General features: G+C 49.4%; 4 protein-coding genes and 1 long non-coding RNA gene across 11 annotated transcripts in view; 2 read left to right on the top strand and 3 right to left on the bottom strand.

The window, feature by feature from the left end:
* Positions 1-4,579, bottom strand: part of LOC118227683 (formin-like protein 3) — a 13,336-nt gene extending 8,757 nt beyond the window's left edge. For 2 of the 3 annotated variants that reach the window (XM_035418447.1, XM_035418446.1), the window contains exons 1-4: positions 3,310-4,399; positions 3,177-3,219; positions 1,985-2,266; positions 1,342-1,626 (exon numbers count right to left, since the gene is read on the bottom strand). In XM_035418447.1, the coding sequence (XP_035274338.1) occupies positions 1,342-1,626; positions 1,985-2,266; positions 3,177-3,219; positions 3,310-3,363 (664 nt within the window). In that variant the 5' untranslated portion in view covers positions 3,364-4,399. The other variant, XM_035418448.1, reaches the window with a different exon arrangement.
* A 1,121-nt stretch (positions 4,580-5,700) lies between these two features.
* On the top strand, positions 5,701-14,945 carry prpf19 (pre-mRNA processing factor 19). The gene is made up of 16 exons (XM_035418445.1): positions 5,701-5,960; positions 6,711-6,860; positions 7,380-7,456; positions 9,095-9,236; positions 9,859-9,932; positions 10,200-10,265; positions 10,505-10,546; positions 10,797-10,871; positions 10,986-11,061; positions 11,159-11,268; positions 11,369-11,524; positions 11,996-12,065; positions 12,524-12,697; positions 12,786-12,868; positions 13,421-13,526; positions 14,302-14,945. Exons 1-16 carry the CDS (start codon positions 5,942-5,944, stop codon positions 14,397-14,399), a joined length of 1,518 nt encoding a protein of 505 aa, XP_035274336.1. The 5' UTR covers positions 5,701-5,941; the 3' UTR covers positions 14,400-14,945.
* On the bottom strand, positions 14,748-16,583 carry LOC118227686. Its single transcript, XR_004765328.1, has 3 exons — positions 16,345-16,583; positions 15,332-15,411; positions 14,748-15,162 (listed from the first exon to the last, which is right to left on the bottom strand). It is a non-coding gene; the product is annotated as an uncharacterized LOC118227686 (long non-coding RNA).
* Positions 16,584-16,596: 13 nt separating this feature from the next.
* mrpl18 (mitochondrial ribosomal protein L18) lies at positions 16,597-18,737 on the top strand. Its single transcript, XM_035418449.1, has 4 exons — positions 16,597-16,877; positions 17,342-17,510; positions 17,714-17,948; positions 18,555-18,737. Exons 1-4 carry the CDS (start codon positions 16,772-16,774, stop codon positions 18,624-18,626), a joined length of 582 nt encoding a protein of 193 aa, XP_035274340.1. The 5' UTR covers positions 16,597-16,771; the 3' UTR covers positions 18,627-18,737.
* A 942-nt stretch (positions 18,738-19,679) lies between these two features.
* kdm2aa (lysine (K)-specific demethylase 2Aa) overlaps positions 19,680-27,500 on the bottom strand; it is a 27,040-nt gene continuing 19,219 nt past the window's right edge. For 4 of the 5 annotated variants that reach the window (XM_035419609.1, XM_035419611.1, XM_035419612.1 and 1 more), the window contains 7 exons: positions 26,542-26,790; positions 24,494-24,526; positions 23,022-24,115; positions 22,511-22,674; positions 22,160-22,306; positions 21,173-21,388; positions 19,680-20,678 (listed from right to left, as the gene is read on the bottom strand). In XM_035419609.1, the coding sequence (XP_035275500.1) occupies positions 20,497-20,678; positions 21,173-21,388; positions 22,160-22,306; positions 22,511-22,674; positions 23,022-24,115; positions 24,494-24,526; positions 26,542-26,790 (2,085 nt within the window). In that variant the 3' untranslated portion in view covers positions 19,680-20,496. The remainder of the gene's footprint in view (positions 20,679-21,172; positions 21,389-22,159; positions 22,307-22,510; positions 22,675-23,021; positions 24,116-24,493; positions 24,527-26,541; positions 26,791-27,500) is intronic. The other variant, XM_035419614.1, reaches the window with a different exon arrangement.

The raw sequence follows: 27,500 nt of genomic DNA on the forward strand, positions 1-27,500 counted from the left end.
TTCCGGAGATGATTTTATGATTGCACATCCAATGGGATACTGACACAACCTGCATAGCCCGCTCAGTGTCAAATTAAGTGGTCAAGTAATTGAAGAGTTACAGACATTTTTATGTATTTTCCTCTGACAGTGTCACCTCTTGGCCAAAGGTCAACTTACAATGGTTGCCTCTGATGCAGCAAGGTATGTATGCCGTGTTTCATGATGATCGGACAAAGCATTCAGAACTTACAGTGGTTTTAGTCAAAATGGCCATGCCCACAACAATCGATTTGCATTCGGTGCCTATACTGTTTTGAAACTTCCAACATTTTTGATAAATATTCAATAACAAACTCCACAGATTCTTTCAAGTCTAATTTTGTGACAGGCAGCCCAGCGGCCTAGTTAAAAATGGTGGAAAATCAATCTGCAGATGAGCTATCATGCCCCTACTGGCCAAAAGAACCCAAATTTTACATGGTAGTAATGAGTGAAGATATCAACATTTTTCACCAAGTTTCATGATGATTGGTCATTGCTAAGCCTGTCAAATGGCTGCTGACATCTGATTGGCTGATGGCGGCCATGTTTTACAAGTATCTGTTGAGCTTTGGACCCCCTGTGGGGACCTTTGAGAGATGGAGGATACCAAATTTTAACCAGATTCATCCAAATTCATTGGTGTTGGTAATGACGCTGAGTGTGTTTGTAATGATGCTGACTGTGTTGGTAATGACGCTGAGGGTGCTGGTAATGACGCTAAGTGTGTTTGTAATGATGCTAAGTGTGTTTGTAATGATGCTAAGTGTGTTTGTAATGATGCTAAGTGTGTTGGTAATGACGCTAAGTGTGTTTGTAATGATGCTAAGTGTGTTTGTAATGATGCTAATTGTGTTTGTAATGACGCTAATTGTGTTTGTAATGACGCTAAGTGTGTTTGTAATGACGCGAAGTGTGTTTGTAATGACGCTAAGTGTGTTTGTAATGACGCTAAGTGTGTTTGTAATGACGCTAAGTGTGTTTGTAATGACGCTGAGTGTGTTTGTAATGACGCTGAGTGTGTTTGTAATGATGCTGAGTGTGTTTGTAATGATGCTAAGTGTGTTTGTAATGACGCTAAGTGTGTTTATAATGACGCCAAGTGTGTTTGTAATGACGCTAAGTGCGTTTGTAATGACGCTAAGTGCGTTTGTAATGACGCTAAGTGCGTTTGTAATGACGCTAAGTGCGTTTGTAATGACGCTAAGTGTGTTTGTAATGATGCTAAGTGTGTTTGTAATGACGCTAAGTGTGTTTGTAATGATGCTAAGTGTGTTTGTAATGACGCTAAGTGCCCTGGTAATGACGGTGGGAACTGACCGCTGACTCGCAGCCGGGTGGTGGACACCAGGTTCAGGTTTCGGTCTCGCAGCTCATACTGGCCGCTGTCCTCCATGGTCAGGCCCTCCAGGATGATCCTGGACAACCCCAGCTGCAGACGGGCTCGGTAGGACTCGTCGGGCGTGTCCAGCGTCCCGCGCCGCACCAGGCTGTAGTTCTCCTTCCCGCCCTCCGGGGTGAAGGACAGCTGGGCGTCGGCCAGCGGCACGCGGAGCGAGATGGTCATGGAACCGTTCACACGCCGGTCCAGGTAGTGCCGCTCCTCTGAAACGAGACAAGAACAAGAGGGAGGAAGAGAGGAGAGAGCGGGAGATGGAGAAGGACAGGAAGGGGCAGAGGAGAGAGCGGGAGATGGAGAAGGACAGGAAGGGGCAGAGGAGAGAGCGGGAGATGGAGAAGGACAGGAAGGGGCAGAGGAAAGGGGGAGATGGAGAAGGACAGGAAGGGGCAGAGGAGAGAGCGGGAGATGGAGAAGGACAGGAAGGGGCAGAGGAAAGGGGGAGAAAGGGATAGAGGGAGCAGGAGAGGTATGGGGGAAATACAATTTAAATGTTTAATACAATTTCCAAAAACATTTCAGGGGCTAAATGCACCCTGTGTTCAATGACGGGCGCTGGCCCACCTCTGACGGTCAGGATGACGGAGGACAGGATGTGGTTGGTGCTGTCGTGCTGGGTGTACTTCCCCTGGTCCTCATAGGTCACCCCCTCCAGGATCCAGTGGCGGCCGTCGGACCGGCCGCGCCGCCACTCGACGCCGGCGGGGTCCTGGATGCTCCACGCCATTATGGGGGCAAACCGCATGTCCGCGGGGGAGAAGAACAGCACCACCGCCCGCCGGGAGAAGGGGATGATCAGGTCCCGCCCGTAGGCCAGCTGCGTCCTGTTATCAATTCTGAAGCCATCTGACGGGCAGAGAGGGAGCACAGGCTACAGGCAAGTACACAGTGCAGGGAGGGAGCACAGGCTACAAGTAAGTACACAGTGCGGAGAGGGAGCACAGGCTACAGGTAAGTACACAGTGCAGGGAGGGAGCACAGGCTACAGGTGAGTACACAGTGCAGAGAGGGAGCACAGGCTACAGGTAAGTACACAGTGCAGAGAGGGAGCACAGGCTACAGGTAAGTACACAGTGCAGGAAGAGAGCACAGGCTACAGGTAAGTACACAGTGCAGGGAGGGAGCACAGGCTACAGGTCAATACACAGTGCAGAGAGGGAGCACAGGCTACAGGTAAGTACACAGTGCAGGGAGGGAGCACAGGCTACAGGTGAGTACACAGTGCAGAGAGGGAGCACAGGCTACAGGTAAGTACACAGTGCAGAGAGGGAGCACAGGCTACAGGTAAGTACACAGTGCAGAGAGGGAGCACAGGCTACAGGTAAGTACACAGTGCAGGAAGAGAGCACAGGCTACAGGTAAGTACACAGTGCAGGGAGGGAGCACAGGCTACAGGTCAATACACAGTGCAGAGAGGGAGCACAGGCTACAGGTAAGTACACAGTGCAGGAAGAGATCACAGGCTACAGGTAAGTACACAGTGCAGGGAGGGAGCACAGGCTACAGGTAAGTACACAGTGCAGGGAGAGAGCACAGGCTACAGGTAAGTACACAGTGCAGAGAGGGAGCACAGGCTACAGGTACATACACAGCGCAGAGAGGGAGCACAGGCTACAGATGCAGAGAGGGATGATGATTTAGCACAGGCAACAGATAAGTACAGTGCAGCCAACACTGGTTTAATACAGTTTACAGGTGCATTTTCATGGACAAGTTTCGTTAAATGCGTCTTTTTCAGAATTAAAAATAAGCTTACCAACACAGAAAGCGGTGCCGAGCAATATCCACACCAACATTACCTGTGGAGATCGAAAACAATAAAATTGATTTGAGCACCAAATCTAAAATCAGGGAAGAAAATGACGTGATGAAAATATGAATAGGCCTGCCTTTTTGTCGGAAATCTTCCGCAGTAGTAGCAGTTCAACGCTGAGTTTTGACATTTTACAGCTTCTGTGTGCTTTGGGATCGGTCCTGTCTGATGTGTAGTGACTATGCTATTCCCCAAAAAGCGTTCGATATGCGCATGGGGGTGAGAAACACGAGGACGGAGAAATGAACCTCTGCATTCTGGAAAAAATCGTACTAAGCCTTCATAAATTAAGGTAACTACGCGAAATACCAAATTCGCGGAAGAATCGTGCTTGTTTTGTCATTTAAATGTTAGCCGTACACGGAAAGCTACAGTTGGCTATGCAACAGCAAAGAGATGCGCGCAGTAAGGAAATCCATTTACTCGTGTGCTGATTTGATGCGTATAAATATGCGTTTCTTCTTCCGCTAAAGTACACGGCAATATTGAATTTCATTCAGTAAATATTGTATTTCAGACTGCAGCCAATAGTACATCACGCTCCGCATGCAAGCTCGGTGAGTTTGCATACTATTCCCTCCTGTTAAATGTAAAGTGACGTAATTAATGCATTCATTATTGAATGTAAGAGTCATTTTATTTATAAATCCTGACTACTATTCAACCCCCCCCCCCCTCTCCCGTCTTTCATCAATTCAATGTAAAGGATCCATCCGAATTAATCCAGAGCCCCATAACTCCGAAGGGCGTTCCCGCGACGTGCATGACAACAAACCATCAACAAAACAATGGAATGAATGATCAGCCGAATACATTTTCGAGACACCAAAACTGCACAAAGAGTACACTTATTTAAAAATATATGTGCAGTTTAATCTTAATTTGATTTACCCGTTTTACTATATTCAGCATATTGTCTGGCTACAATCAGTCATGCAGTTATACAATGAACAAAAGAAAAACAAGTTTTACAATCGGAAAACAGAACGGTTTCATTCAGTCCATGCGCAACAAATTCGCATACAATGGAGGCTGAGTACCAGATGGGTTTATCCGGTGGTTAGTGAGTTTTTTAAATGGAGATTAAGATACTTTATGAAAATATGTTAGCAGCTAGTTCGCTGGCTAAATCCGTGCGGATCGCCGCCTTTAACACTGACAGATATACTCACGATAATGTCTGCGTGCTAGTTGCCTTTTGTATGTCCAATATTTAAAATAACAGACATAAGTGACGCCTTAAAGATAATAAGAACAGAGGACAAAATGGGCGAAGCACAATTATAGACGAGTAGCACACCCCCTCTACCCGTCTGGATTTTTTTTTACAGCCTTAACCCACGAGAGGCCGAAAACACGTGACCATACACAACGTAAATAGTGGAGTCACATTTTTCTCCCCTATCTTCAAACTCGTTTTGTTGGATATTTAGAAAGATGCCTGCACTATCAATTTAGAATGTTTGAAATCCTACATTTTCAAAGAATCAGAAGTGTATTTACTTGTAGCATATGCTGAATCGAAATCCAACATTACCTGTCAAAATATTATTTCAAGATATTATTCATGTAGACAATAAAACAGACAAAAATGGAAATGAAAAACTATGAACTTCTAAAAACAAAAGCTGTTTTAAAGCAGGCTATGTATACAACATTGAAAATTTAACCGGACCACATGCAGTTTAGCCGCACATAGGCTACTGGCATCTACCAAGGAATTAGAACTCATGAACGTAAAAAAAAAAAAATGAAAAAAATAATAATAAATAAAATGCATGTCAGTACTACCATCTAGTGGCAGAACACGTAACTACGTCCATATAATAGTATATTTATTCTCCATTTCACTTCGAGATTGAGGACATTGTAAATCTCCATCTTAAAAAAAAAAAAAAAAAAACGTTTTCAACATACAAAAATGCCAAATTACTCACGCATACTAAAAACTGTCTGTAAGTCATTCATTAAGACTTGCTAAATCCGCCGTTTCAACCTTTAATATCAAAATGACGCCAAGTTACAACAAACAATATTGGGTATCTTTGGTCACACTAATTACATTACATTACATTACATTACAGGCATTTGGCAGACGCTCTTATCCAGCACCAAGCACTATTCCAAAGTGATGCCAAGCACTATTCCAAAGTGATGCTGCCTAATGTTTCCCCCCTCCCCCACTGTAAATGATTGTATGTTTCTAGGTATAAATGTTTGTAAATGTGAATATTATGCTGTTAGAAAAAAATCCCCATGTGGATAATAAAGTATTCTATGTGTCTAGATCTATTTTAGCATCGATATTTATTTTCAGTGCAAAGAACTTGTACATTTTGTACTGGAGTGTCATTTTTCATCAGCTGTTCAGAACATCCGTTTAAATGTCTTCCACAACTCTTTGTTATTTGACACCTTGATGTGACACGAAGTTTGAATGACCGCGTTCTCTTCAGTCGGCTGATTTGGAGGTGGAGTTGGAGGACGGGTGCTATCCCATCATACAGCGGGAAACGCGGTAACGTTCGGCACGCAGCGTGTAGGAGCCTGCCGCAGAAATAAGAAAGCCCGCAAAAGCAAATCAAAAACGTAAAAAAAATAATCGGCGGAAACGAAACAGAAGTAATTTCATAGTGAAGCAAAGATTTGTCTAATTTGACTTCTAGTTACTGTCATTATTGGACCGATCAAACAGTGGTGGAAGGAAGATGTCTTTAGTTTGTGCAAGTAAGTTCGAATGAATTGGCCTAGGAGAAAGGCAGTTCATGAACTGTTGAAATGTGAATTTTTGTGCTGTAGTATTTTATTCTCATTTGGTTGATTTGCTTTCACTTTAGCCTATTTAGATTTAGCCCATATATATTTATTATTATTGCTATCTTTCAACTCTAGCTAGCTAACATGCTATGGTTAGCAGCTAACTCTTGCCGCTTATGGCTGGCTGGCTGGCTAGCTGATTAGCTCAATAAGGCAGCTAGTTTTAGCTACATGTATTTGCATTAAGGAAAGTTGTAGCGTCTGATTTGACCTTATATGTTTGGCAGCATATATGTAAGCCAGAGTTGGATCAGCTAACGTTACACCTCAGCATGTTTTTGGTTCAGACCTGTTGCCGTTGATCGCGGACATCGGAGAGTCTGTCCCCCTGCACGCATAGCTGTTATCGTGATACATTTCACTTCGCTGCAGTGGTAAAGGGCGCTTGCATGTAACTAACCGGCGCCTCCAGGATGTATAATATATTTTAATCCCACTGCATCTACAGACTAAATGTATTTGGATTACATTACATTACAGTATAACTAGATATCCGTGTGGCTTTGAGGAATCCAAAAGTTTAAGTTAGTCGTACCATAGTCAGACACTAGGAGATCATTCATACCCAGTAACTGTGGGGGGAAAACGGCTAATAAATCATACAATCAGCCCACTGGCATGTTAAAAATGAAATGGTATCATTACACCCCCTCCCCCCAGTCTCTAACGAGGTCCCGGAGCGCCCGTGCCTGAGTCCCGTCTCTAACCAGGTGTTTGAGCGCCGGCTCATAGAGAAGTACATCGCTGAGAATGGCGCCGATCCCATCAACGGCCAGCCACTATCCGAGGAGCAGCTCATCGACATCAAGGGTGAGGAGTGTGTGGGCGCGCGCTCATGTGTGTTTATGTGTGTGTGTGTGTACATGTATGTGTGCGCGGGGGCATACAAGTCTGTTAATCACATCCAAAGTAATCTGATCACAGACTAGGAGGTGTAATTTCCACTTGATTTCCAGTGGATTGCTGTCTCTGGAATCAATGTTGTAGTTTTATAAATGATTTATAGTGTTTTACATAGTTTATCTGATTCCTGTTTGAGTGTATTGTATGTTTTAGTCTCTGACTCCTGTGTGACTTTAATCTCTGACTCCTGTGTGATTTTAGTCTCTGACTCCTGTGACTTTAGTCTTTGACATCTGTGTGACTTTAGTCTCTGACTCCTGTATGGCTTAAGTCTCTGACTCCTGTGTGATTTTAGTCTTTGCCTCCTGTGTGATTTTAGTCTCTGACTCCTGTGTGATTTTAGTCTTTGACTCATGTATGATTTTAGTCTTTGCCTCCTGTGTGATTTTAGTCTTTGCCTCCTGTGTGTTCCTATTCCTCCCTCAGTTTCCCACCCTGTCAGACCGAAGGCTCCTTCTGCCACCAGCATTCCTGCCATTCTCAAAGCCCTGCAGGATGAATGGGTGAGTGCACTGTGCTACTCCCCACCCTTTCTCCCTCTCCCTAGGGTCTGATAGCAATCTAGCCTATTCTGTGTTTTGGTTACATCATCACAATATCATCCCAATGTTCCAGACAAGAGGTTTTGGTCTGTTTCATAACTTGGTTTGCCCTAATTTGGTAAGCAGTGATACTATGGAGCTGCTCTGTGCTTTGTGTTTGTTGGGTTAATGGGTTAGCCAGCTTCATACCATTTACATTAAAAACCTGTTCTGTCGCTAAGGAGGCAGGTGGTCACGTATCTGGAAAACCTGGAGCAGACTTTGAATGTCAGTTTTTATGTAAAGCAGGGAGAAATCTCCTGTTCTGTTTACGCCACACCAGACAGCTTGCGCTGTTTTGAGTGCAGCGAGCTCGGGGGCAGAACGCAGAAACCCACAGGCAGTGGGGTCTGTGTGTGTGCAGGCAGTGGGGTCTGTGTGTGTGCAGGCAGTGGGGTATGTGTGTGTGCAGGCAGTGGGGTCTGTGCGTGCAGGCAGTGGAGTCTGTGCGTGCAGGCAGTGGAGTCTGTGCGTGCAGGCAGTGGGGTCTGTGCGTGCAGGCAGTGGGGTCTGTGTGTGCAGGCAGTGGGGTCTCTGTGCAGGCAGTGGGGTCTGTGTATGTGCAGGCAGTGGGGTCTGTGTGTGCAGGCAGTGGGGTCTGTGTGTGCAGGCAGTGGGGTCTCTGTGTGCAGGCAGTGGGGTCTGTGTGTGTGCAGGCAGTGGGGTCTGTGTGTGTGCAGGCAGTGGGGTCTGTGTGTGTGCAGGCAGTGGGGTCTGTGCGTGCAGGCAGTGGGGTCTCTGTGTGCAGGCAGTGGGGTCTCTGTGTGTGCAGGCAGTGGGGTCTGTGTGTGCAGGCAGTGGGGTCTGTGTGTGCAGGCAGTGGGGTCTGTGAGTGCAGGCAGTGGGGTCTGTGTGTGCAGGCAGTGGGGTCTCTGGTTCAGGACAGGTAGTGTGGGGAGGTGGGTTTAGGGGGTGATGGGGCTGGGGTAGATGAAAGAGGGAGCCAGGGTCTGGAGGCCGGGGGGGGGGGGGTTAGGTTGATTAGCGAGAGATAGGAGAAGGGAATGGATGGACTGAGGTGGGAGGAAGAAGAAGGAGGATGAGGAGGGGTACAGGGGAGCCTGGCGTGCTGCAGTACAGAGGGGGCTGGGGGCTGTCTGAAGGGGACGAGAAGGAAATCTTAGAATTTGGAGAGGCTGAGCTATCAGCCAGCCTGGGAAGCAAGGGTGCGCAGAACTGCTGGGCTGTGGGTGATGTGGTCTATTAAAGGATGTCCAAATTCTCTCGCTCTCTCAGTGCAGTGTTAATGTCTCTCTCCCTCTCAGTGCAGTGTTAATGTCTCTCGCTCTCTCGCTCTGTGCAGTGTTAATGTCTCTCTACCTCTCTCTCTTTCTCAATGCAGTGTTAATGTCTCTCTCCCTCTCTTTCAGTGCAGTGTTAATGTCTCTCTCCCTCAGTGCAGTGTTAATGTCTCTCTCCCTCAGTGTAGTGTTAATGTCTCTCTCTCTCTCTCTCTGTGTGCAGTGTTAATGTCTCTCTCCCTCTCTCGCTCTCTCAGTGCAGTGTTAATGTCTCTCGCCCTCTCTCTCTCAGTGCAGTGTTAATGTCTCTCCCCCTCAGGACGCAGTGATGCTGCACAGCTTCACGCTGAGGCAGCAGTTGCAGACGACGCGGCAGGAGCTCTCGCACGCCCTGTACCAGCACGACGCCGCCTGCAGAGTCATCGCCCGCCTCACCAAGGAGGTGACCGCGGCGCGCGAGGGTAAGCGCTCTCACTCTCTCTCCTCTATCCCTCTTTCTCTCACTCTCTCCTCTATCCCTCTTTCTCTCACTCTCTCCTCTATCCCTCTTTCTCTCACTCTCGCTCCTCTATCCCTCTTTCTCTCACTCTCTCCTCTATCCCTCTTTCTCTCACTCTCTCCTCTATCCCTTTCTCTCACTCTCTCTCCTCTATCCCTCTTTCTCTCACTCTCTCCTCTATCCATCTTTCTCTCACTCTCGCTCCTCTATCCCTCTTTCTCTCACTCTCTCTCCTCTATCCGTCTTTCTCTCACTCTCTCTCCTCTATCCGTCTTTCTCTCACTCTCTCTCCTCTATCCCTCACTCTCTCTCCTCTATCCCTCTTTCTCTCACTCTCCTCTATCCCTCTTTCTCTCACTCTCCTCTATCCCTCTTTCTCTCACTCTCTCCTCTATCCCTCTTTCTCTCACTCTCTCCTATATCCCTCTTTCTCTCACTCTCTCTCCTCTATCCCTCTTTCTGTCGCTCTTACACGCTCTCTCTATCTCTCGTTCGGGCTCTCCCACATTTGCACACTCTCAAACTCTCTCTCTTTCCCTATTTAAATTTGTAGTGCTCTGATTGGCCTTTCTTTCTGTCTGTAGCTTTGGCCACTCTGAAGCCCCAGGCTGGACTGGTTGTCCCCCAGATTGTTCCTGCCTCTCAGCCACCGGCTGTGGTGAGTCATTGGTCCAAACACACGTCAGTCAAAGAATTGCCCAATGAGAGAGTGAGATGCTGGAAAGGAAGGGAACCTGTGGTTTTTGACTTATGGATGTGGGGATTGTTTTCTAAATCATGCCCACATTTCCTCCACCTGCCCCTCCTCTTCCTCCACCCTGCCCCTTCTCTTCCTTCACCCTGCACCTCCTCTCCTCTCCCCCCACCCCACCCCTCCTCTTCCTCCACCCCGCCCCTCCTCTTTCCTGCCATACCTCACCCCCAGGCTGGTGGAGGCGAGCTGATGGAGGTGAGCGAGCAGGTGGGAATGACTCCAGAAGTCATCCAGAAGGTAAGAGAACTCCACCCATCACTTACCACAGATATAACTCAGACCAGCTCACACACCCATTCTGTACTGGGTAATCTATCGTGGGCAGATACTGAACCAATTTAAGAATGAGTCACTGAATACAAGTGTTTCCCCCATCTTCACTGATTGGATCAGCAGCAGGAGAATGCATGTGATAATGTGACTCCCATGCACTGTCTGAACCCTTTCTCTCTCTCTCTCTCTCTCTCTCACTACAGCTGCAAGACAAGGCCACTGTCCTGACCACAGAGAGAAAGAAGGTAAGGCTGCTGTTGATGGAGGAGTAAATGGTGTGATGTATGGGGTGTAAATCAGGAGTAAACTGTTGGGTGTAAATCAGGAGTAAAAAGTGTGTTGGGTGTAAATCAGGAGTAAACAGTGTTGGGTGTAAATCTGGAGTAAACAGTATGTTTGTAAATCAGGAGTAAACAGTGTGTTGTGTGTAAATCAGGAGTAAATGGTGTTGGGTGTAAATCGGGAGTAAACAGTGTTTTTCTGTCCTGTTCTCAGAGGGGGAAGACTGTGCCAGAAGAGCTGGTTAGAGCTGAGGACCTCAGCAAGTACCGACAAGTGGCCTCTCATGCTGTGAGTGTGTGTGTGTGTGTGTGTGCACGCGTGTGTGTATGTGTTTGTGTGTGTGTGTGTGTGTGCAGTTGTGTTCTGGTGCAGCAGACTGACCGGTTGGTTTCTGGGTCTCAGGGTCTCCACAGTGCCAGTGTTCCTGGAATTCTCTCTCTGGACCTGTGCCCTACAGACACCAACAAAGTGCTCACTGGTGAGTGTGATGTCACTTCCTGTTTCCTGTGTCCGGGAGTGTTTTAGCGCTGAACGGGTGGCGTGCTGCTCTGTGCTAACGCTCTCTGTGCGCACAGGGGGCGCCGATAAGAATGTGGTGGTGTTTGATAAGAGAGAGGAGCAGATCGTGGCCACTCTGAAGGGCCACACCAAGAAAGTCACCTCTGTCATCTACCACCCCTCCCAGGTGAGGCTCACACCTTCGCTAACGTGCTACCGTTCACAGCGTTCGCCATATCTGTGCCGCGCTAGAACCAAGATTAACCCCCCCCTCCCCCTCCCCCCAGGCGGTGGTGTTCTCCGCCTCTCCGGACAGCACTATCCGGGTGTGGTCCGTCTCAGGTGGGAACTGTGTGCAGGTGATCCGCGCCCACGAGGCGGGCGTGACCGGCCTCTCCCTGCACGCCACCGGGGACTACCTGCTGAGCTCCTCTGAGGACCAGGTACCCACAAACACCTGTACACACACACGTACCCACGCACACACGCACGCACACACACACGCACGCACGCGCACACACACACGCACGCACGCGTACACATACCTGTTCTGTACTAATGGCTCCACATGAAGCTCACGCCTCAGTACAGCGTCCATGCTCTCCGAGCAAATACTGGAAGCAGTGCATTCGTAGAACACTGCATTGCCATGGGTTTATATTAATTTGTCGCAAACAACAATGGAAAACTTACAAATTCAGATTCAGTAAACTAGGCTAGAGCTCAATCACTCATAACGCTGATTATGGATATACCATTTGATCTTGCACACGTGGCAGAAGAGGCTGTATAGACGATAACTATAATTAATGAACTTATTGTTTCTCATTCTCTAGGATAACTGATTTTAGAGGAACAGCTTTTATACTTCTGCCTCTGTTCCCCGTCTTTCTCTCTCTTCCATTCCCTCTCAGTACTGGGCCTTCTCTGATATCCAGACTGGCCGGGTCCTCACTAAAGTGACCGATGAGGCAGCTAGCTGTGGTAAGTGTGTTCTTGCTGGGCTGAGTGTGTTCTAGCTGTGCTGAGTGTGTTCTAGTTGGGCTGAGTGTGTTCTAGCTGGGGTAAGTGTTCTAGCTGGGCTGAGTGTGTTCTAGTTGGGCTGAGTGTGTTCTAGCTGGGGTGAGTGTTTTACTCATGGTGTGTTTTAACGCTACACTGTGTGTTTGTGTCTGCGTGTGCGTGTGTTCTCTGTGTGTGTCTCTTCGTGTGTGTGCGTTCTCTGTGTCTCTGTGTGTGTGTGTTCTCTGTGTGTGTCTCTGTGTGTGTGTTCTCTGTGTGTCTCTCTTCGTGTGTTCTCTGTGTGTGTCTCTTCATGTGTGTGCGTGTGTTCTGTGTGCGTGTCTCTTTGTGTGTGTGTGTGTCTCTGTGTGTGTTCTCTCTGTGTGTCTCTTCGTGTGTGTGTGTGTGCGCGTGTGCGTGTGCGTGTGCGTGTTCTCCAGCTCTGACCTGCGCCCAATTCCACCCTGACGGGCTCATTTTTGGGACGGGCACGGCCGATTCTCAGATTAAGATCTGGGACCTGAAGGAGCGCACCAACGTGGCCAACTTCCCCGGCCACTCTGGCCCCGTCACCGCCATCGCCTTCTCCGAGAACGGCTACTACCTGGCCACAGGTGAGTCTGCTGTATCCATACCTGTGCGTGCGTGCGTGTCGTTCTGTGCGTGGGTACACCTGTGACTCTTTGTTCTTGTCATTCCCAGGTGCTCAGGATTACTCCCTGAAGCTGTGGGATCTTAGAAAACTGAAAAATTTCAAAACCATCAGTCTGGACAGCAGCTATGAGGTGAGAGCTATTTTTGTTATTGTCATTATTCATTGTTATGATTGCTAGGGTTGGTGTCACAAATAGCACTTTTAGCGCTTTGAAAACAACAACATATTGCTGAATTTAGCGAGTGATTGTGAGCATGTAGGCAAGCTAACATTAGACCACCTCATTAAGAACTTATAGCTACCTTGCTAGCAAGCTATATGTTCTTAGTCCTGCTAATGTCACTAGCCAATCAACTCGCAATACCTGGCTAGCAGGGTTGATGAACTTTGAACTCGTCTCCTGGAGGTAGTTGTAGTTTTAACCGGCAAATGGAATTGTGATTTTGTGGAGCGGGCAGGCCCCCCAGGAATTCTCCCGGTTCTCCTGTTGGCCAGTCTGTGCCTGCCCTTGTGCCGTTGCCATGTCAACACGTCGGGAAGGAAGCTGCCGAGCAGTCTAGGCTGCATACATGCATATGACTCCTTAGCACAACCGTACAGCACACTGAACTACAAGAACCAGAAGGCACCTGTTCCTCTGGGCCTCCCTGCCTGATCCCCTCTTTCACTCCCACCCCCTCAGGTGAAGTCGCTGGTGTTTGATCAGAGTGGGACGTACCTGGCTGTCGGGGGGTCAGACATCAGGGTGTACATCTGCAAGCAGTGGTCCGAAGTTCTCAACTTCACCGGTGAGGGAAAAACCACACGTCTGTCTGTCCGTCCGTCCGTCCAGCATTCTGTCTCTCTCCATTCCTCAGGGGTCACAGCAGCCCTGTGATAGCACAGACACTCAACACTCTACAGATACTCAACACAGACACTCAACACTCTAGATACTCAACACAGATACTCAACACTCTACAGATACTCAACACAGACACTCAACACTCTACAGATACTCAACACAGACACTCAACACTCTACAGATACTCAACACAGACACTCAACACTCTACAGATCCTCAACACAGACACTCAACACTCTACAGATACTCAACACAGACACTCAACACTCTACAGATCCTCAACACAGACACTCAACACTCTACAGATACTCAACACAGACACTCAACACTCTCAACTGATACTCAGCTCCAGCATTCCCTCTGTTGTCTGCTTTTTAACTATGGTACTGCAGGACAGTATATAGTATTACAGTACAGAACATGCACTGCTGCAGTATTGCAGTTGGTGATGCCCGGTGCTGAATCAGATGGGAATGTTTTGGCTTCAAGGTGTTCAGCGTTAAGAACACAGAGCTGAGTATGTGGGGGAGTGTAGGGTCTCTGGCTGTTCGCTGCTTGTTTGGTCTTTTGCTGTATGAAAACTGAACTGGCCTGAGTGCATGTGAGTTCATGTGATGGGGAGTGTCTTCGAGTTGTGGACTGATTGGCTGATTGGGTGTGGTCTCACACAAACTGCCTGTATTAATACTGTCACTCTCTTGGCCCCGCCCACCTCTCAGAACACTCCGGGCTGGTGACGGGCGTGGCCTTTGGTGAGCACGCTCAGTTCCTCACCTCCACCGGAATGGACCGAAGCCTCAAGTTCTACAGCCTGTAGGGAACCGGGCCGCGGGGAGGCGGAGCTGCAGGCCACTCCCACACAGAGAAAGAGCTGTGATTGCCTGGCGTTGGAACAGCAGAGGGCCGTAGAAAAACAGATCTGATGTACAAAAGCAACAAAATTTAGAATTGAGACCGTACAAAATGCATATACACAGAATAAGTGCAGTGAAAAGATTTGTATACACACACACATGCACACACACATTACAAAGAACAAATACATTTGACTCACTTTTACGGTTTTGTCTTAGTCTCTTATTCTTCACTGAATCGTTTATTTGCCTGTTTCTCTCCTCATGTAGTCTTTCTTTCCTCCTTCCCTTTTTCCTCTTCTCTAGTAGTCTTGGTTAGATTTTTTTGTTCATTGTGCCATTGTTTCTTTTTTTACATTCCCTTTTGACCTCCCCTTCTTGTTCTGTCCCCCTCTATGAAAATTTAAATTTTCAGTTTTTCATAATTAGTTCTGTGTGAGATTTATATCCCTTATGTAGATGGGATTTAATTGACTTTGGATCTCCAATAAAAATGTGAATTAAAACCAGCCCCGTGCTCCTGGTGTTCTCTTGTGCTTGTTGGTGTGAGTTTGTTCTGCGTGCCAGTCCTTGTGTGCCCTTTAGTGTTTAACGTGAGGCCAGCAGGCCAACTCCATGCAGCTTTCCTCAATACTGCTGTGGCGTACTGTACTGCAGGAGATCATTCTCTTCTTTGCCAGTTGGGTGCAGAGTGGCACAGTCTACCACCACTCAACGTAGCGCCACCTCCAGGGGAAAAAAATGCATATCCACGTGATTTCTAACAATTATGAAATGTTTTGACTTCCAGTCATTGCATAACGGCAGTTAGCTGTAAAGTGCTTTCTATCGAAACATCATCTGAAGCACCCCCACCCCACAGAAGTTGCAGTTATTTAAAGGCGTGTAATCTCACCTGTTTCCCTGGGGAGAAAGAGTTAATGTTCGTGGGATCTGTGTCATCAAACTGTCGTCCATCATGGGAATCAGAAGTCCCTGTTTGGATGGCGCAGGAGAAAATGTCAGTTAGTTTCTGTGTTCACCTCACTTTCTGAATGAAAACCAGCAGCACTACTGCCCAAGGAGGGCCATATTTGACTATCGCTGGGTGTTGTGCTTTCACCAAGGGAATGGCAGTACCACCGGCTCACCACTAGATGGCCAGAAAGGCAGCTTCTGCCACCGAGGCAGTTCAGAACTCTTTCCACTTTGCAGGCCTGAGATGGCATCAGGCATGGTTTTAATCCAGAAGCTAACCACAATAATACCAATACAAACATTATTCATGAAAATAATTATTAACATTTTTTGTTTTGATTATTTTTATGTGTCTCTGTCTCTCAGGGTGTAGTTCCAGAATAAGTTCTACAGCATCTTAGGCTTCAGGGTCACCCCGTTCTCCTTGACCTCCTGCAATAAGACACGCACATACACACACACACGCACACCTGTGTGTTAGCAATAACTTTCCAGTGAAAATTGATGTGACGCTCAAGAACTACGCATTTGCGTGCAATCTTGAATTTGGTTTAACGGTTCATTTTGGTTGAATGGAGCACATGCTATGTGTTATACTACGGTTCCTGTATAACACAAATAAATTAATAAATCATCATTCGATGTCCAATTGTAAACGTCTCAGTGATCAAAGGAATAAACGTTCCCACTCTAGCGTATTAACTGATAATTCGGTGCTGAATCCCACAAACGTCTCTGCGATACCTTGAATATGTTTATATAGGCCTAACCAAAAACTACTGTTATACGCAGGTGTAGGGCAGCATCAGCAACGCAAGTTGGTCGAGTTTCTAGAATTGTTTAATGACTACAATTTTTTAAAAACATATAAATTTAAGAAAAAATACTGAAATAATTCTTAATCACATTATGTACTTGATCGCTTTCAATTCATTGCAGACATCAGCTTACCTTGCGTCATTTACACACCTTCCCTTGATAGTGCACTAATTAATTAGCTAGCTCAAATAAACGGCGTAGTTTGCAGCTTAACAACTTTCATGAAAATATTCAACAAGAGGTTAATTTCTTGTGTTAAAATTGATAAAGGTTGTTTCATTTTCTTAGTGGGCATATCGCCTTTCTACCTGTTACAGTGGAGTGGAGTGGGGGGGGGGGGACCACTGAAGTCAAACAAACACCAAAACCTGATGAACGGAACCGGAAACTGGTGCGTGTATGATGACAAAGATGGCGCCGTACATGATAGAATAAAATTCAACATTTCCTTTGGGTTTTTATTATTACGCGGTCTCGGTAATTCCGACGGAAAGACAGTGTCCATTTGTCTTTTCGCTGGTTGTTGTTTCTGTGCAGTAATTATATGAGCGGTTAACAGATGGCGGTTTGGGGAGATTTTTGTCGAAGTGTGCGACTTTTGTTAGGTCAAGTACAAAGACAAGGCATTTGCGCAGTTAACAGAGTTGGAATATCCAACAATCCAGGTAGGTCGGTTATTATAAGTGATCTTAATCCACGGGGATCGCAATGGCAAGCATATAGTAGCGGGTGTCGGTTGTGTTGGGTATTTCTTGTAGTCTTTTTCTGCCGGTTAGCTAGCTAGCTACGTTAGCCTGCTAATCTACCGACTGTCTATTGGGTATGGTGGTTGTCATAGTACCGCAGAGGCAGTGTCAGCCATAAATTTACGAATTAATGTCAGTTACGAATGCTGCTTACATATGAAAAAGCATGTAGCGAAGTAAGTGTCATTTTGCAGTTTATAGCTGTTGTGGTTGCTGGGCCATTGCATAGGACTGGCATGGCTTACATTTCCTTGATTTTGGGGTACAGCTGTGCTAACCGTTAGCTAACTATATTTGACACGGTTAGGTTACCGTAGTTATTTGGCCATGATGAATTAGAAAACTAGCACTAACACTGTTTTCTGCATTACTACCACCCGTAGCTCGCTCTATGAGCCAAGCCGCCCCACAGACCGAACCGATGTGTGACGACAACGAACACGTCAGCCCGAAGATTGTGAACAGAAACCCTCGAAATCTGGAGCAGATGGCCATAGCAGTGAAGGACCGAGGCTGGGGCGATACGTGGCCATCCAGACATTACTACCACAGGTGTGTACGAGTAGTAAAAGTAGTTCTCGAACCATTGCTTTCCAGAATTTCCTTCGAGACAATAATCAAGTTTAAGAATTACACACTGCTCGTTCTCTCTTCAAGTGTGCATTTGAACCACGAGCAACTACTGATTTCTTAGACGGAACTAGCCATTTCATATGTGTACCGTTCTACTTAATTCCCTCCTCTTCCTCTCTCAGACTGGTGTTCTCGCGGTCGCAGCACCACGTGACGGCGCAGGTGTTTGCGGCGGGCGTGGACCAGCCGGTGGTGTCGTGCTCCACGCAGGAGTGGGCGGTGAAGCGGGAGCTAGCGTCCACGCGCTGCGTGTCTGCCTGCCAGGCCGTGGGGGCGGTGCTGGCGCAGCGGTGTCGGGAGGCGGGGCTCCAGCGCGTCAGCTTCAGGGCCCTGCCCTGGGAGTTCCGCTCACAGGCCGTGAGTATCCTGTCTGTGCGGGTCAGGGTGGAATATATTCGGTATCAATATTGGATTTAACAGCTGGCTGATCATGTCATTCATTTGAAGCACATACATATGCCTGACCTTGACTTTTCCTCCTGCTGTGGCCAATCACGCGGCACCCCGCCAGTCCCGGCCACAGCAGTCACAGGCAGGCATTGGTCCCTTATAGGCCCTGGGGGGCATCACTGCACTGACAATCAGCGGCAAAACTGGACCCCACCCCCCAAGATACTCAACTCCCGTTTTACTGTCCCAAGCAGTCTCCCTGCTGTTGGAGCTGAAACACGCAAATTTGACACCTCTTGTGAAATCGGAGTACAGGACTAGCATGGTGGACGTTCTGCACTGTAATACAGCGCAGCATACTGTGTGCTTAATGCAAATGTTAGTTGGTCCTGTATTTGAGAAGCAGAGAGGATGCTGGGTATCTGGTGGGTATAGCGAGTCCGTGCGCTCCCCCAGCAGCCCCTTGGCAGTGGGGTCCCCTCTGAGACGAGCCACCGCGCACACTCTGGGGCAGAGAGGTCAGTGAGAGATGTGAGTCCATGTGAAACGCCATCTTTTCTGTTTTTCCTTCAGGTGCAGAAGTTCTGGACTGCCATGAAAGAGGGCGGGATCACACTAAATGAACCGCGGCGAAGATACGCCTGATTGGCTGGCTGGCGTCCTCGCTGTACCTGCTGGCTGATGCAATGCACCGAAAGGAACTGTGAAGAAAATGGTGGAAAGTGCAGGCTTGTAATAAAGAGTCAATTTTTCTTACCAGCGTCCCTTATTTATGCTGCTAATCTTGGATGGGAGACGGTGTGTAGCCAGGAATTACGGTCAAGCTGGTTTCCTTAAGGCTGCAGTTACAGTATTTAAGACCTGCCATGTCTTGGCTGTGGCGATGTCACTGCTGGACAGGAGGGGTGTAGTGTGTAGGGTAAGGGGTTGGGGAGTAGGGCTGGGCGATATGGACAATATCACAATATTTTTGACCAAATACCTTGATGTCAATATTGTGATGACATTGTGTAATTTTGTGAAAGTACCAATAGTCCTCCCCACAATTAGATTTTTGATAAATCATCATCAGTAATGCCTATGTAATAACTAAGTGGGTAAAGGCAAATAATAGAAGTCAGCTAAGTTAAGAAAATTACATCACTTTACTGTAATGCTGCCTTTAAAACCAGGAAAAGACAACTTATGCCATATCACGATATACAAAACCCCAGACGATATGTAGTCTCATATCACGATATCGATATGCTGCCCAGCCTTATTGGGGAGGGGTGTAGGGTTTGGATTAAATGTTTGGGAGGGGTCAGTTTACACAGTGGAAGCTGCGCTTCAGTGTGGCGCTGAAACGTCAAAGCAGGGGGCGCTGTAGAGCAAACTAATACCCTGCTCCCAGGCTCCCCCCATGAACCTCAGCTATATGGCTAGCTGGCTAGCTACGAGAACAGGTTAATATTAGTGAGCCATGAATTATGGAGGCATTATGGTCTCAAAACAAATGTAGCCGATCCACAAATAAATGCAGGTGGTTCAAATCTGATCAGCAGGGAAATTTCACAAGAAACAGTCACATGCCGCTGGTCTCTTAGAACAACCGGAGGTTTCTCCTGAGGATCACCCTGCAATGGGGGGGGAGCGGGCAGAATTCAGTCAGGAGTGTCACTCCACAGACCCCTGCATTGATCGACACAATGACACACATTTCAATTTTAAGAGATTTTTTTAATTGTATTTTCTCTTTTCTTGGAAAAACACAAATGACAAAAAACAGAAAACAAAAAAACGTTCAGAAAATAATTACTGTAAATGCTACAGGTCTGTCACTGTATAGATGGGCGAGAGAAACAAATTTACAGAAAAGTATGTTACTCCTTTTTGAGATTATGGGACAGAGACAAAAAGAACAAAGGGGGGTAAAAAGGCAGGCTCCATTTTGGGGGGTGAAGAGGAAGATAAGTTACTCTTTAGAGAAAGTAGTAAAAGAAACTCTATGACAAACCAAGCGATTCCTGCATCAAAGGAAGGAGAAATAGGACGGTGAGGAGGGCAAGGGACAGTACAGTTTAACAGACCAGAGAGGACCCACACAGAGACCAGAGAGGACCCACACAGAGACGGAGAGAAACGCATGGACTACGGGTCACCTGCTCACCCTTTCAGTGCCCCCTCCTCCTCCCCTCTTTCACCTCTCCTCTCCTCCCTCCGTCTCCCATCACCAGCCCAATCTTCCTTTCTTCTCTCCCGCAGAATTAGCTCCTCTCCTCTTCCTGTGTTTTTATTTATCAGTTTATTCATGTGTTCTCCACATCATCTGCTTCCACGCCCTGCCCTTGGCACCGTTTCTGCACAGGTTGGCCCTCTCCCTCCCTCCCTCCCTCCTCCCTCTCTCGTTTCTGAAAGCGCTGGCACTGAGTAACACCTGACACAGAGACCCTGTGCCTGAGCCGGAGGCTCCTCCCCCTCCCCCAGAGTCATTCTGCAGTGCGCCCCCTGCTGGGCGAACCAGGCAGGCGCTTCTCTAGGATATTCTCTGGACCAGCTTGTCCTCGGACAGGCAGAAGAGGGCGTTGATGGACAGCTCGGAGATGAAGCTCTCGCAGGCCCGCCGCGTCACGCCCTTACAGCCCCGCAGGTCCAGCAGCGTCAGACTCGACACGCGCTTCAGGAAGAGCAGGCAGCCGTCTGTCAGCTTATTGCAGCCTGCAGGACACACACACACACCGAGATATATACACACACAGAGATATATACACTCACACACACTGAGATATATACACACACACACACACACACACTGAGATATATACACTCACCGAGATATATACACACTCACACACACAGAGATATATACACACTCACACGCACACACACTGAGATATATATACACTCACACACACTGAGATATATACACACACACACACACTTAGATATATATACACTCACACACACTGAGATATATACACTCACACACACCGAGATATATACACACACACACACACCGAGATATATACACACACTGAGATATATACACACACACACACACCGAGATATATACACACACACACACCGAGATATATACACACACACATACACTTAGATATATATACACTCATGCACACACACACACACACTTAGATATATATACACACACTCACACTCACACTCACACTCACACTCACACTCACACCCCCTACCGGCCAGGTTGATCTCAGTGAGTGTGTTGCGGGTGGAGGAGCCCACGGCGGTCAGCAGGTTGACGGACTGGTCGGTGATGCCGCGGCAGTGCGCCAGGTCCAGCCGTGCCAGCAGGGGCATGTGCCTAATGATCAGCCGCAGCGTGGAGTCGCTGATCTCCAAACCTGCCAGCCGGAACGACTGCATGTTCCGCAGCTTACTGCGGTTATCACAGCCTGAGACAGGGGGCGACAGAGAGCACAGTCAGGTTATCACAGCCTGAGACAGGGGGCCACAGAGAGCAGTCAAGTTATCACAGCTGGAGACACACAAACCCTACAGGCCAGGAGGGGTGGGGCCCTCAAAGACAAACCCTACAGGCCTGGAGGGGTGGGACCCTCACACACAAACCCTACAGGCCAGGAGGGGTGGGACCCTCACACACAAACCCTACAGGCCAGGAGGGGTGGGGCCCTCAAAGACAAACCCTACAGGCCTGGAGGGGTGGGGCCCTCATAGACAAACCCTACAGGCCTAGAGGGGTGGGGCCCTCAAAGACAAACCCTACAGGTCTGGAGGGGTGGGGCCCTCACACACAAACCCTACAGGCCAGGAGGGGTGGGGCCCTCACACACAAACCCTACAGGCCAGGAGGGGTGGGGCCCTCAAAGACAAACCCTACAGGCCTGGAGGGGTGGGGCCCTCAAAGACAAACCCTACAGGCCAGGAGGGGTGGGACCCTCACACACAAACCCTACAGGCCAGGAGGGGTGGGGCCCTCAAAGACAAACCCTACAGGCCTGGAAGGGTGGGGCCCTCATAGACAAACCCTACAGGCCTAGAGGGGTGGGGCCCTCAAAGACAAAACCTACAGGCCAGGAGGGGTGGGGCCCTCACACACAAGCCCTACAGGCCTAAAGGGTGGTTGTGCGGTGCGTCTGCATTGATGGCTGGGTTAGCAGGCTAGCCGTTTAGCGTCATTAGGGAAAAACAGGGGCAGTCCTCACCTGGAGGGGTGATGAGGTCCCGGATCTGGCTGTCCTTCACCCCCTCGGCCCAGCGCAGGTCCAGGGTGCGCAGGAGGGGACAGCTGGGGGAACTGAGAGCCGAGATGGAGGACCAGGAGCACCCCGAAACTATCAGGTCCTTCAGGCCTGACAGACAAACCAAACCAGCTTTGAACTTCCTGTACAAACACAGGGCCCTACCACAGGGACAGGAACGATGTGCCACACTTTCCCCACAGAAATCGGGGGAAGTTCTCCACCAATCACAGAGCATATGGGGGCTTCTAATTGGTCCTGGTCACACACCAGTCCCAGTGTAGGTGAACTGGAGGGACAGGTAGGTGGTGTTACCTGGGAGACGGTTGATGAGCCAGGTGAGCTGTTTCTTGGAGATGGAGGTCCAGGACAGGTCCAGGGTGACGGGCTGACGCTTGATGATCCCTGACAGGGCCTGGGGGCTGACCGACCGGCAGCGACTCAGATCGATCCGCGTCCACAGACGCTTATCACAGCTCCTGCGCCAGGGAGAGAGGCAGTTACAGACACAGCGCAGGCAGAGTTACAGACACAGACACAGCGCAGGCACAGTTACAGACACAGGCACAGCGCATGCAAAGGTACAGACACAGATGCAGCGCATTCAGAGGTACAGGTACAGCGCAGGCACAGTTACAGACACAGCACATACAGAGGTACAGACACAGATACAGCGCAGGCAGAGTTAGACAGACACGGCGCAGGCAGTTACAGACACAGACACAGCGCAGGCAGAGTTACAGACACAGCACAGGCAGAGTTACAGACACAGACACAGCGCAGGCAGAGTTACAGACACAGACACAGCGCAGGCAGAGTTACTCACCACTTGTACCAGCTCTTGCACACGGTCATACAGACGCAGAGCTCGGCCCGGGTCAGGTAGCGGAACACCGACACCCACACCTCCTTTTCACAGCCCGGCTCGTTCCCCACGTCCCGAAAGGAGGGCAGGGAGAGGAGCCAGGGTGGGGAGCAGGAGGAGGCGGGCGGCGGGGGCGTGGGCGAGACGGAGGACTGGGAGGAGGAGGGCGAGGGGGAGGCGTGGGGGCGGGGGTGGGGCCGTGCAGAGCGGGCCTGGGCCAGCCCGTTGCCAGCGCTGCCGTTCTTGTGGCGGGGGCGCTGGAGGGACTTGCGCTGCACGTAGCCCTGGGCCTGGGGGGCACGCGCCGACACTGCCGCCTCCAGCTTGGGCACGATGGAGCCGGGGTCCCGCTTGGCCTTCGGGGGACGCTGCAGCGTCACCGTCAGGTAGGACCCGTTCAGCAGGTCGTCGCTCAGGTCCGACACCAGCAGCACCGGGGGGTCCGGGTCTGAGTCCGACTGGTTCTCCTCCCCGTCTCCGTCCTCCGTCATCTCCTCCAGCTCCTCCTCCCCCGCATCCAGGTCCCGCTCGTCACTGTCCTCTTCATCATCCTCGTCATCGTCGTCGTCTTCGGCTCTGCCCCTCCGCCGGTGCACGCGGCCCTCCCTGCGCTGGCCATCCTCACTCTCCTCATCTTCATCCTCATCGTCATCATCTTCATCGTCGTCATCATCATCGTCGTCCGTTTCCTCCCTGCGTCGCTGCATCCTGCCCCCGCCCCTCAGCCGCACCCGGCCCCCCCTCTCCCCCCTCGCCCCCATGCCCCGCCTCATTCTCAGGGCGGAGTTTGAGCTCAGCCCGCCCCCTCGGCCCACGCGATGGGCGGAGCCTCTCCACAGGCCCCGCCTCCCAGGCCCCGCCCCTCGCGGGTGGCGCATGCGCTGCCCGTGGCTACCCCGCGGGTGTAGGGACAGCCTCCGCGCGCCCCCATGGCTCCTCCCTTCACCCTCCTCTTCCTCACTGGCCGAGTCGTCGTCGTCGTCGTCGTCTCGGCTGTGTCCACGGCGACAGTGGAGCTTGGCAGAGCGGCCATCCAGAGAAGAGGCCTTCCTCTTCTGCACAGAGAAGAACAGATCAGCAGAGGACAGAGGAGAACAGCAGATCAGTGGAGGACAGAGGAGATGGACAGATCAGCGAAGGACAGAGGAGAAGAACAGACCAGCAAAGGACAGAGGAGAAGAACAGATCAGCAGAGGACAGAGGAGATGAACAAAGGAGCCAGACAGATCAGCAGAGGACAGAGGAGATGGACAGATCAGCAGAGGACAGAAGAAAAGAACAGATCAGCAAAGGACAGAGGAGATGGACAGATCAGCAAAGGACAGAGGAGATGGACAGATCAGCGGAGGACAGAGGAGAAGAACAGATCAGCGGAGGACAGAGGAGCCAGATGGGCAGTAAGGCTGCAGGTTAATGCTGAATGTCATACTTACTGAATGTAAAATCTTGTTCCGTTCCAATTTTATCTGTTAAAAAAAAAAGAAGAGCACAGAACAGTTCAGAGGCTGTAGAGACCAAGGTTTCATCATTAGAGCTCCAAATATCAAAGGGACCAATAATTTAGTATGAGCGATTGTGTGTGTGTGTTTAAGCTGTTAAAACATTTATATTTTGGTTACGATCATGTGTGGGAAGATAAAAGAAAAAAAGACATTTTCTTTCAGCAATGGCCAAAGCAGACAGGCTCTAAAGCCAGTGAGCGTGAGCCGTGCTGCTCTTAGGATTCTATAAGCCCAGCAGATAATCAGCTCCAGACTAACCCGACCTCTGCGTCCCCTCTGCTGAAACAAAAACTCCACCATCTACACTGAGTCCTACCTCCCTACTGCTTAAACAAAAACTCCACCATCTACACTGAGTCCTACCTCCCTACCGCTTAAACAAAAACTCCACCATCTACACTGAGTCCTGCCTCCCTACCACTTAAACAAAAACTCCACCATCTACACTGAGTCCTGCCTCCCTACTGCTTAAACAAAAACTCCACCATCTACACTGAGTCCTACCTCCCTACCACTTAAACATAAGGACGGAGTGTAGCACAGTGGGTAAGGAACTGGGCTTGTAACCGAAAGGTCGCAGGTTCGAATCCCGGGTAAGGACACTACCGTTGTACCCTTGAGCAAGGTACTTAACCTGCATTGCTTCAGTATATATCCAGCTGTATAAATGGATACAATGTAAAATGCTATGTAAAAAGTTGTGTAAGTCGCTCTGGATAAGAGCGTCTGCTAAATGCCTGTAATGTAATGTAATGTAAACAAAAACTCCACCATCTACACTGAGTTCTACCTCCCTACCACTTAAACAAAAACTCCACCATCTACACTGAGTTCTACCTAACTACCACTTAAACAAAAACTCCACCATCTACACTGAGTCCTACCTCCCTACCACTTAAACCAAAACTCCACCATCTACACTGAGTTCTACCTCCCTACCGCTTAAACAAAAACTTTACAGTCTTGTGCATTTTACAAAGGACAGTACTGTCGCAATAAACCTTCTGTACTGCAATAAGGCTCCAGAAAGTAGTTTCAAACTCTTGTAGTTAAAAAGGGGACAGGAGGAACACAGTGGAGTATCAGGCAAATGTAAAGAATCTGTGGCACTGTGTGACACAGCAGTTTGTTGGGTTCTACAGCAGAGAGACAGAACTTCAGAAAGACAAAAACTGGTTCCCACTCAAATCAAGTTTCTATTTTCAATGATTAAATGTACACTTCAACTATTTTTGGGGAATCAGACTACTTTTCTATAGTGGACATGATTTTTCCCATGATGTTTCCACAGGTCTACAGGACACAGATATTCTCAAGGACTGTGGGAATCCTGTTCAATATTCAGGTAACAGAGCCGGGTATGTAGTGGGCGTGCAGAATCTGTGCGAATGAAATTGGGGCGTGGCCAGCGACGTGACAGGGCGTGGCCATGAGGCGTGACCGCAGAGTGTGACCGGGCATGGGCACGGGTGTGATGGGGCGTGGCCGGGGGCACGGGAGGGTGTGGCCATGGGATGTGACAAGGCATGGCCAAAGGCAAGAGAGGGCGTGGCCAAGGGCAAGAGGGGGCGTAGCCAAGGGCATGAGAGGGCGTAGCCAAGGGCAAGAGAGGGCATGGCCAGGGGTATGAGAGGGCGTTGCCAGGGGCGTGACCAGGGGAGTGAGAGAGCGTTGCCAGGGAAGTGAGAGGGCGTTGCCAGGGGAGTGAGAGAGCGTTGCCAGGGGAGTGAGAGGGCGTTGTCAGGGGAGTGAGAGGGCGTTGTCAGGGGAGTGAGAGAGCGTTGCCAGGGGAGTGAGAGAGCGTTGTCAGGGAAGTGAGAGAGCGCTGTCAGGGGAGTGAGAGAGCGTTGCCAGGGGAGTGAGAGAGCGTTGTCAGGGGAGTGAGAGAGCGTTGTCAGGGGAGTGAGAGAGCGTTGCCAGGGGAGTGAGAGAGCATTGCCAGGGGTGTGACGGGGCGAGCGGGTGGCGGTGCCTCTCACCCTCTTCCTGAGCCGCAGCTCCAGGGCCCCCGCCCGCTTCCTGTTCTGCAGTACCGCCGACGAGAGAGAGGAGAGGGGCCGTCCTGCGCCCCTGCCACGCCGCCCCCTCCCCCTGCCCCCACCTCCTCCTCCTCCCTCATCCCCCTCCCTGCCCCCTACCCCCTCCCTGTGGGAGTGCTTCTCCGAGGGTGGGGCCGGCGGTGACAGGGAACTGGCTGACGCCACGCTGTCATCATCACTCCCCGAAGACTGCCAGAGAGGGAGAGAATCACTCAGTTCTGTTACCACAGGAACGCATGTGCAGCACTCGCTTCTGTTACCATGGGAACCCACATCCAACACTGAGCTTAGTTACCATGGGAACCCACATCCAACACTGAGCTCAGTTACCACAGGAACCCACATCCAACACTGAGCTCAGTTACCATGGGAACCCACATCCAACACTGAGCTCAGTTACCATGGGAACCCACATCCAACACTGAGCTCAATTACCATGGGAACCCACATCCAACACTGAGCTTAGTTACCATGGGAACCCACATCCAACACTGAGCTCAATTACCATGGGAATCCACATCCAACACTGAGCTCAGTTACCACAGGAACCCACATCCAATACTGAGCTTAGTTACCATGGGAACCCACATCCAACACTGAGCTTAGTTACCATGGGAACCCACATCCAACACTGAGCTTAGTTACCATGGGAACCCACATTCAACACTGAGCTCAGTTGCCACAGGAACCCACATCCAACACTGAGCTCAGTTACCATGGGAACCCACAACCAACACTCAGTTGAGTTATAAAAGAAAGCGACATCCAACACTCACAGGAACCCATATCCAAAATGTAGCACTTACCACAGAAAGCCATATTCATGACAAATCTACTACCATGGAAACACAAACAACACTCAGTTCTGTTACCATCAGAATCCATTTCCAACACTCCGT

This window comes from Anguilla anguilla, chromosome 5 (genome assembly GCF_013347855.1).
Source record: "Anguilla anguilla isolate fAngAng1 chromosome 5, fAngAng1.pri, whole genome shotgun sequence".
Taxonomy (NCBI): Eukaryota; Metazoa; Chordata; class Actinopteri; order Anguilliformes; family Anguillidae; genus Anguilla; species Anguilla anguilla.

What these genes read in the sequence shown, in the direction of transcription:
- prpf19 (XM_035418445.1), top strand. An exon ending in CTCCAGAAGTCATCCAGAAG is followed by an intron (nt 10,266 to 10,504) that starts GTAAGAGAACTC and finishes CTCTCACTACAG; the next exon opens with CTGCAAGACAAGGCCACTGT. An exon ending in TCATCTACCACCCCTCCCAG is followed by an intron (nt 11,269 to 11,368) that starts GTGAGGCTCACA and finishes CCCTCCCCCCAG; the next exon opens with GCGGTGGTGTTCTCCGCCTC.
- mrpl18 (XM_035418449.1), top strand. Translation starts at nt 16,772, where the DNA reads ATGGCGGTTTGGGGAGATTTTTGTCGAAGTGTGCGACTTTTGTTAGGT. An exon ending in TGGAATATCCAACAATCCAG is followed by an intron (nt 16,878 to 17,341) that starts GTAGGTCGGTTA and finishes TACCACCCGTAG; the next exon opens with CTCGCTCTATGAGCCAAGCC. An exon ending in GGGAGTTCCGCTCACAGGCC is followed by an intron (nt 17,949 to 18,554) that starts GTGAGTATCCTG and finishes TTTTTCCTTCAG; the next exon opens with GTGCAGAAGTTCTGGACTGC.